Source organism: Sinohyriopsis cumingii, chromosome 2, assembly GCF_028554795.1.
Source record: "Sinohyriopsis cumingii isolate HCF-2022 chromosome 2, ASM2855479v2, whole genome shotgun sequence".
In the NCBI taxonomy this organism is placed as follows: domain Eukaryota; kingdom Metazoa; phylum Mollusca; class Bivalvia; order Unionida; family Unionidae; genus Sinohyriopsis; species Sinohyriopsis cumingii.
The window spans coordinates 20600658-20616917 of record NC_142962.1 but is presented as its reverse complement, the minus strand read 5'-3'; the positions used below and the strand labels follow the sequence as shown (position 1 = coordinate 20616917).

The following is a 16260-nucleotide window of genomic DNA, read 5'->3' as shown; positions in this document are numbered from 1 at the left end:
ACCATGATATATCATTATATCAGTTGTTCAGAAAATATTATTAAAATGGTTGCCAATCAGACAACTGTACCACCCTCTTTCACTTCATTCACTGATTTGCAAATCAGGTTTCTCCAACTGTCACATTCCTTTGTACAAATATAAAATTATCACAATTACCAAAATAGAAAAATTGAGCAAATTTAATAAAACTGGTCTGCATTAAAAGACAAAAAAACAATACTTATGTTTATGAACTGAACTACAAACATTGTAGACACTGATCTACTGTTGCAAAGTGTACAAGCAGATCAAATTCTATCATATTTGTTCTACTGATAAGTCCTCGCAAACTGCATAGACCCCAATATGCTGGAGCATTATGTGATGGCTTATTTTGTTCTATGCTGTTTGAAGTTGGATCCGAGTCATACCAGAACTCATGATGAATCCTAGAAAACTGTATAGACCCAGATCTGTCAGCACATTATATGATGGTTGATCTGGTTCTATGCTGTTTGCAGTTGGATCTAACTTGTACCACAACTCATGATTCATTCCAGTACCACAACCCATGATTCATTCCAGTACCACAAACCATGATTCATTCCAGTACCACAACTCAAGATTCATTCCAGTACCACAACCTATGATTCATTCCAGTACCACAACTCATGATTCATTCCAGTACCACAACCCATGATTCATTCCAGTACCACAACTCATGATTCATTCCAGTACCACAACCCATGATTCATTCCAGTACCACAACCCATGATTCATTTCAGTACCACAACCCATGATTCATTTCAGCACCACAACCCATGATTCATTTCAGTGCCACAACCCATGATTCATTCCAGTGCCACAACCCATGATTTATTTCAGTACCACAACCCATGATCCATTTCAGTGCCACAACCCATGATTCATTTCAGTACCACAACCCATAATTCATTTCAGTACCACAAGCCATGATTCATTCCAGTACCACAACCCATGATTCATTTCAGTACCACAACCCATGATCCATTTCAGTGCCACAACCCATGATTCATTTCAGTTCAATGATAGCAATGCTCAAATTATCACATGGAGCAAATCGACTGCAATAAAACTATGAAGTCTCTACCCAATTATAAATATAAGACCTGAAGGGCCAATTTAATAATAATGTAAACTAAACTTCATTATGTGTGTGGGCCAAATCAATAATAAAGTAAACTAAACTTCATTATGTGTGTCGGCCAAATCAATAATAATGTAAACTAAACTTCATTATGTGTGCAGGGCAAATCAATAATAAAGTAAACTAAACTTCATTATGTGTGTCGGCCAAATCAATAATAATGTAAACTAAACTTCATTATGTGTGCAGGGCAAATCAATAATAAAGTAAACTAAACTTCATTATATGTGTGGGCCAAATCAATAATAAAGTAAACTAAACTTCATTATGTGTGTGGACCAAATCAATAATAAAGTAAACTAAACTTCATTATGTGTGTGGGCCAAATCAACAATAATGTAAACTAAACTTCATTATGTGTGCGGGGCAAATCAATAATAAAGTAAACTAAACTTCATTATGTGTGTGGGCAACATCAACAATAATGTAAACTAAACTTCATTATGTGTGCGGGGCAAATCAATAATAAAGTAAACTAAACTTCATTATGTGTGTGGGCCAAATCAATAATAATGTAAACTAAACTTCATTATGTGTGTGGGCCAAATCAATAATAAAGTAAACTAAACTTCATTATGTGTGCGGGGCAAATCAATAATAAAGTAAACTAAACTTCATTATGTGTGTGGGCAACATCAACAATAATGTTAACTAAACTTCATTATGTGTGTCGGCCAAATCAACAATAAAGTAAACTAAACTTCATTATGTGTGTGGGCCAAATCAATAATAATGTAAACTAAACTTCATTATGTGAGTGAACATTTAGCAGTGAAAAAGTCTTATAACTACAGGTAAACCACCGATTTTCCAGCAATGGATGGTCCAGCACCTCTTTTAGTCCAAACAAAATTACGAGAGGGCACTTGCAATTCCTGACGCCACCAAATTAGTTTACTGTGAGTGCATTTATATTGGATTGCGTACACTGCAGATGGTGGTGGTGATGCTTGTATTTTGTGTGATTCTTAGCTTATTTTACTTACATTTACCCTAGCTATGGCTTCTAAGAAAGATGTGTCAATGGTGGTGTCAAGTGTAAACACCAGCCAATATTGATACAAGATAAAGTAGAACTGTTGAAAAACTGGACTGTGGTGTTTCCGTGCAAAAGCTGTGTGAAATATATGGTATTGGTTCATCAACTGCCTACGATACAAAGAATAGGGACAAAATATTGAAATTCAGTTCAGTGATTCCAAGAAATGAATGAACATTAGAAAAACTATGAAAGATGGTAAGAGTACTGGGCATGACTGAGTGATGATGGAATGATTTCGACAACGTCAGAGTGAAGGAGTGGACTTGTCTGGCAGGATGGTAATGGACCATGCTTAGTTGTGTCATAAAGAACTTAGAGTAAAACATGAGTGTGACTATAGCGAAGGATGGCTTCAAAGGTTCAAGAAGCATCATGGAATTTCCATGCATAAAATGTGTGGAGAAAAATGGTCCGCAGACCATGAAGGAGCTGCCCAGTATGTGGACAAATTTCAGAAGCTTGTAGTTGATAAGCACCTCAATCCTAAGCAGGTGTATAATATAGATGAAACTTTATTATACTGGCGATGTGTGACCTCGGTTGGTCCTGCAAAACTGTTAATCCAGTAAGGCTTTGGAACCAAACGGGCTGGAAAATCAGTCGTTTACCTGTATCCTGTATTACAGTTTGAAAATGAAATGAAAAAAGGACCTGATAGTTAGTATATTAAGTATTCCTGTACAATCATGTATAATTTTTAATTAATAAAATAAATATGGCTAAAACATACAAAACAGTTTTCTGTATCAATACTTTAGGAATATGTATAATAAATATTAATAATTATATAAATATTGAAGACAAGGAGAAGAATACTAACTCAATGCCCTTCAAGTGCTGCATCCTCAGGGTGAAGGTCATCATCTTTGCCATGTAAAATGAGTGTCTCTAATGGGGAAGCTTGATATTCTGGAAGGTTTTGAATCACCTGAATAAAAAAGTTTGTTACAATCAGTTTACTACTTCAAAAGAGTCAAGTTAATGCAGTGCAATATACAATTCAATTTCTAATAGCATCCACCTCAGTTAAATAACCATCCTCCATATTTAGTCTGTCTGATTTTCCTCGAATGTCATGATCCATTTCTAGTTAACCTCCTTTAAAACAAAAGTCACCCTTGAAAAGCCAAATTTTCTCCCCATCAACTGTAATGACAGGTCACACTGTATCACTGTAATGATGGGTCACACTGTATCACTGTAATGAAGGGTCATACTGTATCACTGTAAACATGGGTCACACACTATCACAGTGAGGTTTTACATAAACCAGCCACTAGATGTGCTCATCTCAGTGAGGTTCAACTAACACTGATGACCAAATCCAGACCAAGGTGTATGGCTGTTCTAAAAGAAACATCACATTTTAAAGGGGACACCATAACCACAACAAATGAAAGAAAAAGATATCAACAGAAGATGATGTCTCCCTTTTTCAAAGAACACTATAACATATGTTTTACTACTTGTAGGAACTTTACCTAAACATATTAACATTGTTGTTGCAGTCACCATCACTGTTGTTTTTGCTGTCTCTAGTAGAAAAGTAGTACCTTTTTCTCTTTATCTGTTGATACAGGCAACACAAAAATTGGATTATCACATGAACATGGTGCTATTTGGAGCATTATGCCTGATCATGTTTTTTCTAATTGTAACATGTAAGATAACACCTAAAGACATCACAAAATGACATCATTCAAAAAAAAGGCATACTGAACGAGGACTAAATGTATTTCAAAATCATTTCACTACCTCATACTGCCATTTTGTCAAGTGTGTGTGTGTGTTTGTGTGTTTTTAAAAAATATTTTTAATGTAGTTTTAACAATTTTAGTCATATCACAATCATGTCTGCAGTGTGGCAGTTCATAGTGATGTCTATCACTGGGGCATCAAGCCGCAGGTATGTAGTATCATGTCCCACCCAGTCACATTATTCTGACACCAGGCAGAGCAGTCCTGACACTAACCTTTTAATGCTGAGTGCCAAGTGTGGCAGCTGCAAGTACAATTTCTGTGAGTCCTTGGTATGACTCAGCTGGGGATTTTGTGAAGTAAAACCAGTATTATTACATTATGTGACAAACAGAATCTTCAATCAAGTCAAACAATTTCAATTCAATGCATACCAAGGCTAAAAAAGATTTGAAATTGACTAATTTCACAAATTTTATTTCAAATGCACATTTTAATAAGATATTCTATTTAAGATGTGTGGCTCAGTGGTTAGCATTCCAGACTCACAACCAAAAGGGAGCAGGTTCGAATCCTACCAATGAAGCATCCTGGGTTAGCCACCTTGGTGTGTCCTTGGGCAAGGAACTTTACTCCAATTGCCTCTGTACTCAAGAGTGTGTGTGTGTTTGTGTGATTTAGATTTTTAACATAGCTTTAACAATTTTATTCATATCGCTCTAATGTCTGCAGTGTGGAAGTTCATAGTCATGTTTAGCACTATGGCATCATGCCACAGGCAAGCAGCATCATGTCCCACCCAGTTACAGTATCCTGACACCAAGCCGACAAGTCCTAACACTAACCTCTTAATGCTGAGTGCCTAGCAAGGCAGCTGTTATGTTAGTACCATTTTTATAGGTCTTTGGTATGATTTGGCCAGGGTTCAAACCCACAATCTCCCACATCTGAGCTGTTCTAAAGAACCTATTTGTGCTGCTGTGTAGTAAAGCACCAAAAAAAACCAAAAGTTCCTCTATTTACAATGTGTAATGGATAGAAAGGAAACACACTGAATTATGATTCACGGCCAAAATTCAAGAATAAAATGATCAATACATAAAATCAAGCGGCTGGCTTTGAGAAATATTCAACCATGCTCTTCTGTGGCTCCAAGAGTAATTTGCTTTATCAGGGTCTGGCAAAATACCTTACTGGTCTTCAATACCAACTGAAGGCACTTTGGTCAACTGTGTCAAAGGGACACTACAATGACTGTGTCAAAGGGACACTACAATGACTGTGTCAAAGGTACACTAGAAAGACTGTGTCAAAGGGACATTTCAAAGATTGTCAAAGAGACATTACAAAGACTGTGTCAAAGGGACACTACAAAGACTGTCAAAGGAACAATACAAAGACTGTGTCAAATGGAAACTACAAACACTTTTCAAAGTGACATTACAAAGACTGTGTCAGCAGCAGGGAAGTTTAACAGACCTTAGTTTCCAGACCAAATAAACCTTCCTACGCGAACTTTCTCCGTAGAAGCCTCGGATTTCATTTTTACGGCCTTCTACGGAGATCAATTTTCATGCATTTCAGACCGAGTGCATCGGTTGGTTGCGCCGTGTGTGTTAGTAAATATAGCGTTCGAGACAGGAAAAATAAATGTCAGGGAATAATTTTTGTTTTTTGTTGCATGGTGGGGCTGCTTTTTCATGAATAAATTTGATCGAGACCGATTCGATATCTACTACGCGGATCATGAAGATTAATCGTGATGAAACCATGCGGTATTGCCTGAGCGCGGCTGAAGAAATTTTTAAATTTGTTTATGTCCATATCGCCGTTGCACCAAGTCTGATGAATATTTCTCAACGTGTGAGTATCGACGCCATTGAACACCGACAAAATATTACAATTGTCCCTAATTACCTTTGGAATTTGCGTATATCGCTGCGTCACGTAAATCACATCGGTATTCTTGTGTCGGCCACGCGAAAATATCCTAGCCGGATTAGTTTGCTTATCCAGCATAACATCATCGAATACAACAAGATTATTAACATCGCCATCTAAATTTTCCACGGATGGAGTTTCATTGATGTCTGTGATGAATTCGATTGTGCCTTCGTCAGTATTGTCGCTAAATTCCTTTAGTACTTGATAGCAACGCTGATCATCAACGGACGGTGCAACCAAATACAACTTATCCCATTTTAACCATCGCATTATCAAATTTAGCAGCAATTGCGTCTTTCCAGATCCCGATGGGCCAATAATTATCATCCTTATCGAATTCGGTAACGCCGCGTTGTGTTTCGCTTGCTCGCGTTTCTTCGTGGCGGAAAAATCAATTACATTCATGTTACTAGAATATTATGGATCTATATTGTGTTAAGTGTCGCACGCGCACAGCTACGATAAATCCAACCGAAATCGTCACACGCAATAACAGAAACGCAATTGCAGGAGAATGCAAAGTTTGTAAGACACGCAAGTTTAAATTTGTAAAAAAAAAAATAGAAGAACCGGAGGAGACATTACCGCCTCCATGAAAAATCTACCTGGGTTGCCTTGGGCGAAATATCCCGGAGAAAAGCATCTGCCAGGATACAATTACTGCGGACCCGGCACGAGGCTTGATATAAGACTCAATGATAATAATCAACCAAATCCCGACGAAGATCCAGTAAACGCCATCGATAACGCGTGTTACTATCACGATCTTGCGTATCGTAGCGGGGATTTACAACAAAGACATCTCGCTGATATTAGGCTAATTCATGCAATAGACGCGATTCCTGATAAAAGTTTCAAAGAAAAATTGGCAACTTGGTTGATAAAAGGCGCAATGAAAGGTAAATTAGTATTCGGTGCTGGTAAATAATAATGGAGCAGATATATTATTCTCCGCGAGGTTTTTGGCGAGGAAAATCAGCAATTGCCAAACTCGCCAAGGCAGCAAAAGTAAAACAATCCACCGCTGAATCGTGGCTATCGAAACAGGCAGTCTGGCAAATTTATCTTCCTCCACCTAAGAAAATATCATATGCGAGTTTCTCTGTCAGCGTCCCTAATGAAGTCCATCAGGCTGATTTAATGTTTCTTCCTTACGATACCGTCGACGGAGTCACATACAAGTATGTGTTGACGGTTGTTGATATCGCTAGCAGATACAAGGAAGCAGAACCGTTATCGAATAAAACAGCAACGGAGATCGCTAAGGCGTTTAGCGAAATTTATTTACGATCCCCGTTGACCTGGCCGAAGCTTCTCCAGGTTGATCCAGGTCGAGAATTTCTTGGCGCGGTTACTTCATTGATGAAAAAGAATAATGTTAAAATCCGTCGCGGTATTGTAGGTGTTCATCACAATCAAGCTATCGTCGAAAGATTCAATAAAACGCTTGCAGAACGATTATTCGGATACCAGTACGCGCGTGAATTTATTCAAGATAATCGATCTCATGATTGGGTATCGAGGTTGCCTCATGTGATTAACGCACTAAATAACGAGACAACGAGAACAATAGCAATGAAACCCGCAATTGCAATTACAAAATCGAATATACCCCTAAAGCGAGATTCTACTATTCCACCTGTGCTAGGTAGCGTCACGGTCAGGTATTTATATAAAGAAGGCGAGGCTGAAGGAGGAAGAAAAAGAGCAACCGATCCAAATTGGAGCGTTACGACACACAAAATATCAGCCGTAACAAGATCATCGGGAAGACCAGCAATTTATTTCCTAGATTCGCTAGCGCCACAACGCGGATTTACCAAGGAGGAATTACAAATAATACCGAAAGATACTCAACTACCGCCAGCGTCATTAATGTGAAACCGAATTCTACCTAACTGAGATAATTTTCTTACTCTTGACACGGCTAAATAAACTAAATTTGACCAGGAAATTCTATCATCGATGATCCAAACTTGGCCATCCACGGTTAATCCCTGCGATGAATGTATCGTTGTTGCGTAGCCTAGTTTCCATGGTGATCTTTCTGCGTTTATCGCGTCATTAACAAGATTAATATCAACAAGAATAATATCGTTTAGTACCAAGATCTTTTCCTCTCCACATGGTAAAGTAACACTGATATTTTGTTTTCTGGTATCAGCGGGCCTGTAACACAACGGCACCTGCAATGTTGGAAATTTCTCGCAATGAAGCTTGAATAACATTTCCTGAATAACATCACGAACAATTTTCCTACTAGCAACAATCAGATGATCGGGACGCCACAAATTAAGAAAAATATCCATCGGAGTCTCGTCGATTATTCTTCTCATCACATCGCATTGAATTTTATTCGGTTGTAATCGAATTATTTTCTTAAATTCAGTCAGTAAAATATCATCGGATCTATAATCGGCGTCGATTTCCTCATAATAGTCAACAAAGTTCCTGAGCCATTCGTGAGGAGATTCACCATCAATCGGATCAGGTTGGCCATGATCTCCGCACATTAGGAAAAGATTTTAATACAACTAAATTTACTGTGCAAATTTCATCAAATATTATAATTCTGTTGATATATTTATTTCCCATGCGAGCCGAATCCCATAATCCACCGCTGTATTTGAAATAACTGTGATACGTGCAAGAATCAACGCCGCGTTGCCTTATTTCTCGCGCTAATCTGTGAGTTGGAGTCAACACTATCATATCAGATTTCGCAAATAAATTTATCGCTCGCGTTGTTTTACCGCTACCACCAGGTCCATTTAGGTAAACGAATTTACTACGTGAAATCGGGTCAAATGCAGATGCAGCCGTTGATATTTTCTCACATTTATCCCGATGAAATTTATCGCAATCTTCGACATCGGCGTCTTCACAATAATCTAGGATATCCTCGTTTTTTATCCTCCAAGTGCCCCAAGAACCATCGGCGATTAAATTATCCAGCCTATACTGATATTTCTTATCGATATAAAACGAGTCCGTTGCGACCCTTACCGCGATATCAGAAAATTTATTTATCATCGACAGTAAATTTATACTCACATAAGCGAGCATCGATGATCTCAAATGTGTATACTGCGCTGATTCTCCATCGAGATAGCTAATTACGGTACCTAACTTTACTCCGTCAATGATAATATTTTCTCTGTTGCAGAATATTCCTCGCGATACCGTATCGGCAATAATAAAATCCATTTCGGCATCGTTGATAAACAACCTAGCGTGTCGGTGTTTATGATCAACGGATCCCCCTTGAGTAAATTTTCCAATTATTTTTCTTCCAATATCCTTCGCGTTTTCACAATCCGTCGGCAACCACACCTTAGTTTGTTTTCTGTAGGATATAATCGCCTCGCTAACCGTCAACGATATTAACATTGACGAATCCAGCATATACCTCAACAACACCGTAGGGACCCATCTGCGTTGAGATAAATGCCGACCAAACCAAATATAACAAATTTTATGTAAATTTTCAGCAAACTCGAATGAAGTAACATAAGCGAATCCGGTCATGACAAAATCAGGTAACGCCCCGTTAATTGCTACCCTTGTCATTTCGTTGGTGGGATGGCCGAATTTAGCAAAATAATCCGCACAATCGCCATATCCAAGGAAACTTCCAGGATAGCACGCGCTCATATCAACGGAGATCATATCTTCGAAATAATATTTGGTATTCCACAATCCACCATGGCCGTATTCGATACAGCTAAGTTGAATATCAGCGAGAAATTCGTTCCTTGTAGGTTTCCACGAATTTCTTTCTCTGGCAGCGTGAGCGGCAACAGACGGAACAGTAAAGCAGTTCGTTAATAACTGATCAGGATTTGACGAATATTTCACCGCGATATTTTTCATAGATTCATGTAATTTTTCATCACGGTAAATATCCCCTCGAGGCAAGATAAACTGATCATATTTTTCTTCGCTCGAGAATAACCAAACCGATATCGGATCAGATGCGGCTAATATTTTGATATATCGAAACATGGCATCGGAATTGTCTTTTGCGTCTTCCACGGGATAAAATTTAACAGCGCGATCTCGCGGGAATATCATTACCGACTGCGACCACGCATGTGAATTATGATCAACAATCTCGATTGGTACTCCTCGAGATTTATACGGCGACGAATATAATATTTCTCCTGATAGCGTTTTCACGGTAATAGGAAATTTAAGTTTCTTGCTCAACACAGCAACATCGTCAATCGATGCGCCATCAACAACTGTCTTTGCCCATGAATTAATTTTATCCAACCTCAACTGAGTCAATCCAGATCCACGTCGAGCGTTTTTCATATGCTCGATAACGCGCTCGGCAACGCAATTTATCATCGGTGATTCTTTCATCACAGGTAGATTTTTCATGTCGGGATTATTATTTAGCCGATAAATTCCATAAACAACAGCGCTAGATGGATATGCCCTGGCATAATAAGGACCGTCAATTCCCAATAATAATCCTGGCTTCGAATTTTTATCAAGAATAACGTTTTTCTTACCGCCACGCACGGGATCTCGTTTATCGCGAATAATCCAAGTGTCGTCAGGCATTTGTGCAATAAATTTTATTCCAAAGATAAATCGTTCTTCCTTGTGTTCGGATTTTATATGCTCGATTATCTTCTTGGCCCGCTCCAGATTCATCGTAGCATCAACAGCGTTAGTTTTCCATGTCGACCAAGTGTGAATCGCCCCATCATCGAAAAATTCTTTTTTGGCGCGATCAACCTCAGGAATGATATATTCTGCCTCATCAAGATCAAATACATCCATTATTATATTTTAGACAAATATCTAAATTATAATGAATAAATGTTCGTGGATACCAATCGGATCAACAAAATCATGCGACAAATCCTGCAGAGGTGATTATTGTGGCGCTCACATATATGCGATTCGACGAGGCAGTAAAGGACCACAGCGGTGCTTAGTTTGCCAAGTTGGCACTCGAGGAAAAACTCGATTGTGTCTGGCTTGTGGAGGGAAAAATTATCGGGAATTGCGGCGATATTATGAAAAAAGATCCTCGTCGATAATAACATGCGAAGAAGATTATATTAATCGATTCAAGGCAAATTACGATTTAGACAGATAATTATTATATAATGGAAATGAAATCAACGATTCCTGCAATGAAAATCACATACGAGTATAAATCTCATCCTACGATCATGGGATACGAGGCATCATCGGATGGTGTTGTCAGAAACATCAAAACGAAGAATCTTGTTGGTAGAGTTGATAACAGTGGATATCTTAAATTTTCAGTCGGCGAGAATAAAAAAATGAGAAAAATGAGTTATTACAATCACAGGTTTGTATACGAGTGCTATCACGGACCAATAGAGATTGGCCTTGTTATCGATCACATCGACGGAAACAAACTCAATAATAAACTATCCAATCTACGCGCAGTGTCTCAGAGTGAAAATTTAAAATCCGGCAATACCGGCGGCACACGATCAGCTAAGGCCGTCAAATCGATAAATCAGGCAACAGGCGAGGAGATGATACTCACGTCGATGAGCGCAGCTGCGAAATATTATAAAATTAATTCAGCATCGGTACGACATGCAGCAGAAAAAAAATACAGGGCGACGTTTTCATATGACCTCGGTGAATGGATCGAATTTTACTATATCCCAATAATATTCGACGAAGAATAATTGAATATTACAAAATTAATATAACATGGAAGAAGAAAATATAAATAACATCATCGAAGCTATCGATGACCTGAGAAAAAAAAATATAAATCTTCCCTCGGAGTTGGACACGAATAAAATCCGATCCGAATTCGAGACGATTGTTCAGGGGAAACTTGAATACAAATACACGCTACCATCCGAATACAAATTAATAAAGAAAATTCAGATTGCGATGTATCAATCACTTGCGACAGTCAGCGATGATCGCATCGAGGATTTTGTTAAATTATCGACGCTAGTGGAGAAAGCTAGATTGATTTTATCAGAAGCATACGAATCAAAAAAAATTACAAGCTCGCGCATCAGACAACTGAAAAAACTTGTCGAAGAGAGCAAGGCCAAGGAAATTTCTGATCCTTGAATCTTCCTGAAGAAATTCCACAAAAAAACAAAAATTAAAAAAATATATTAATTTTGAAAATTTCCCTGGATTTTATTTATTTTTTTGGCCCATTTTTCCCTGGCAGACAGAATCGAAGATTTTTACGATCTTACCAGCAGATTGATACTTAATGTTTCTCCGCGGATATCAAGCAAATTTCCGTCTTGATTCGTTAGTTTGAAATTTATTCTTGATAATAATCGATTGTGGCATCGCAGGTAAAACGGATTTACTGGCTCTTTTATTATCAAATATCCGGGAGAGACGTTAGGTGAAAACGAATACAAGATAAATCCCTGCTGCGCCTGATTTGACTCTGACGAATCAACATTGTAGCTGCCTTCGACAACATCCGCGTGAAGATAAATCGCGATAACTTCTGTTATATTAACGATACCAGGTGAAATATGCCGTCCTTGCCCCACTCCGTCGTTGTTATGCTGCAAAATCGATTCTGCTTGTAATTTTTTCTTAGTCCACGCATCGTGTAATTTAGGAAATAACTTATCAGTGGTATCAGTGACAAATTTTCTCATTTCATTAACGTTATAACCAGGAAATTTGTAACTTAGCAGTGTCCTCTCGGTTAAGTTATGTCTTTGCATGAATGCCGTAATAATATAACCAATACCAAAAACAGCGCTGTTTTGTATATTTTCCGTCGCTAGGTTGTTAATGAGTTCCATATCAGCGGCTAATTTATTTATTCGCTCTACTGTTATGGTAATTTCGTTACATGAAGTTTGCACGTTAAATATGCACTCCTGGAAAAAATGATCTAATAATTTTTTTTGTTTCTCGTATTCGTTAATAATTTCACCAAACAATAATTTGATACCATCCTCGAACAAATCCAGCATATACACAGAACCTGAAGAAAAATCGAGGTTTTCTTTCATTTTTTCATATTTATCGATGTAGTCCAAGTTGATTCCGTGATAGTTTTTTTCATTGCTGATAAAATCTTCTTTTTTTGGTTCTGGTGTTATTATCTCCCCGGGTGGAATTTCAGGCCAACCCAATACGGTCCTAATCGACGAATGATAAATATCTACCATGTAAGGTGATGATACCTCGATGATCGACGATAGTGTTGGTTCATGTGAGGATATCTTTATTCCTGGAGTAGCATCGCCGGTTATATTTGATATCCTGCTGGTAAATTCCTTATCCAGCTGCTCAATTTCGTAACTGCCTGTTGGTATACTAACAGTAAACCAATCAGGGGTTCCATCGGCGCGTTTTTTATTAGCGATAACAAGTGAATTGTTTGACAATAATTTACCAAATGATTTTGATCTGATATTAGGCCAGCTGTTGTAGACACGCAGCTGCGTTAACGCAATTTCTTTGACGCTGATTGGTGTTGGAAAATTAATGCTAAATTCAGGTTTGGTGGAGCTTAACGATATTAGTGTTGTTGTCGGCGGTGTCGTGTTTGTCACGATCTGGGCTAGTTCTGACATTATTAATATTCATTTGTTCAATCTCCGAGTAAATACTGATCATTGCCGAAAATTCTGGATCGGAGATAACGCCATCGTTGAGACTCTCGGAAAGCAGCGATGATAATTTCGAATACGCGTCGTTGACCTTGGATAATTTGTTTTTGTACAACGATAATTTCTCACTCGTGCACGAGGATATCTTTTTCGCTACGATATTGAGAACACCAGCGATTGTTGTTGTTGACGAGATTATTATCGTTGCTACGATCGGCGCGATTGTTGTTACCGCGGATAAAATTATTCCAGCACCAGCGACTATCGCGGATACCGTGTACACGGCGACGTCAATGATAACTAATCTACGCTGGTATTTTTTTATTTTTATCTGATACTCGTCTAGTAGTTTTTTTAGCGAATCCTGCCATGACCTCGCCTGATTGTAACGGTAGTCAGATGCGGTCATTTATTAGTATCTTACGATAACAATTACGGATTCTGCTTATATTCGGATAAAAATTCGAAAAATATAGAATAATACACTGGTCCCATGTTGGTTCTATCTGGTGGTTCTAGCACAAATATGAACTCGTAACCTGCGGTCATAATGTAATTAAAATTTTCATCGAAAGAAGTGCCACCTGCGGCTTTTATTTTAAATTTTATCGGAGCTTGAAGAAATATTCGATATACTCCAGTAATTGGCGGGGTAAATTTAAATATGTTATTCTCGGGTGTCCATGCGCCCTTTTGTGTCTCTACCATAAATGGCACACGGCATTGTAGATTTTTTGTTTCTACCTCCGCTGGTATCGAAATACGCGATAATCTTCCAAGATTCAGTGGTGATATTTTTGTGTTAATATCACTAATTTTTGTAGATGCGTCGAGAAGATCCTCGTTGATTTTTTTTATTTTCTCCTCTGTCGATTCACGCATCGCGTTAAACCCCTTAGTAAATTCGGGAACAACAAGTTCGCTGAGTTTATTAATTTCCTTGTTGATATCGTCGATTGTTGCTCTCTGACCCATCGCGGTATTTATTTTGGTAATTTCCTCGTTGATGGATTTTACTCTCTCGATGAGATCGCTGTGTGATGTTCTATCGGCTTTTTGAAAAATTAATGCGCGTGCCGATTCAATCTCTCTGTTGATTTGGGCGATATCTTCGTTTGTTTTCTTTGTTTTCTCGGTAAGATCGTTATGTGATGTTCTATCGGCTTTTTGAAATATTAATGCACGTGCCGATTCAATCTCTCTGTTGATTTGGGCGATATCTTCGTTTATTTTCTTTGTTTTCTCGATGAGATCGCTGTGTGTAGTTCAGGAGGTTTCGATGAATTTTTTTATATCCTCGTCGAGTTTTTTATTGAGATTTTTTGATGTATCGTCTAGTTTTTTAAGATCGTTAGTTAGCTTGGTAAATCTTTTTATCATTCTGTCCTGAAGATCGTCGTGTAATGCTTTATCGGCCTTTAGAAGTATCGCCGCTGATAGCTCTTTGTCGGATTTTTCTACATCCGCGATATTAGCCTTTAGTGGCAATACCGCTAATAGATCAGTAATATCAGCTATAGATTTCAACACTAATTCTGATTGACGAGTAAATTGACTGATATGATCATTATATTCTTCTCGCTTGATTATATCAGCTATTTTGACATTGCTGGTTTGTAATCGCCCTTCGGTATTTTGAAAAACAGCAACTTCACCAGGATCCACCTCTGACAGCGATAGAAGATTGTTAATATCGCTCTTGGTTGCGAACTTTGATAGATCGACGTCAGTCACTTCTGCTTTTTCCTTCCTGTAGATAAATCTACCGTAAATGTCAACCATGATATTTATCTACGGTATATTCAAATAAAATTTTGTTATAAGGGCCGGATGATTTTGAAATTGCGTCAAGAACATTAATTGACTCTGGGCCGCATATTGGTGGATCTGCTAATGTTTGTGTTGGAAGAGTCGAATACCAAACCGGAAGATTTAGTTTTGACACGTAGTTGATAAATTCTTTCGGTGGTGCTAATCCGTACGAGTCAAAATAAACGACTTCGCGAGGATTAATCGCGTAGGCAACCCAGTGCGTACCAGGGCCGGTATTTTCATCGAGATTTATTATTCCTGTCTCGGTAGGGTTTGGTTTGTCTGGTAGTTGATCTCGCATAAATACGCCTCTGAAAAATTTTATTTTTTTTTTCTTTACTTCGCTGATTAGATCTAAATTTGATAGGGGCGTGTTAATCTTAGGCCGGATCCGTACAAAGGGGGTCGTCCTAGTCTTAGGCCGGATCCGCGATGATATTTTTTTTTACCGTATCGTCCTCCTGTAACTTTTTCTATTATTTTTTTAGCCCCGAATCCACCTAAGGCCAATACTGCGCCTGTTATTAACGGAGCTAGTAAAGGAAGAAGAAAAGGAAGAAATCCGCCTATTTTGACCATGTCTTTGATTGCGCCTATTGAGAGATTCACATGAACGCCGGAATTCGCTGATTTGGCCTTGGTAAATCGTTCACGTTGACCTCTAGTTAGTGATAGTTTGTTAGGCCCACCGTGAATCTGATTGTTTTTCAAGGTTAATTTCAAACCGCTTCGCTTTGCTGTTGCTGATTGGAGCTTTTTTATCTGACCCGGGGTCAGAGTTACACTGACGTGCTCGTATGGCATATTAATAACCGCTTAATCTAAATTTAGAATTTGTCACATGTTCTCGACAGGAGCATCGATGACTCTCATTCTACCACTGATGCCTTCCAGGATCATTGTTCTATCGCTGAGGATCACCGCGATGGCTCTATATAAATTATTTCCTGTGCGAATTCTAGCTTTGAAATGGATATCAACAA

At 38.3% G+C, this 16260-nt stretch overlaps 1 protein-coding gene across 1 annotated transcript in view; it reads right to left on the bottom strand.

Annotated features, from left to right (window-relative positions):
* The window catches only part of LOC149804431 (dimethyladenosine transferase 2, mitochondrial-like), an 80342-nt gene that overhangs the window by 7817 nt on the left and 56265 nt on the right, over positions 1-16260 (bottom strand). The window contains exon 11 of the mRNA XM_089940258.1: positions 3031-3138. Coding sequence (XP_089796384.1) covers positions 3031-3138 — 108 coding nt within the window. The remainder of the gene's footprint in view (positions 1-3030; positions 3139-16260) is intronic.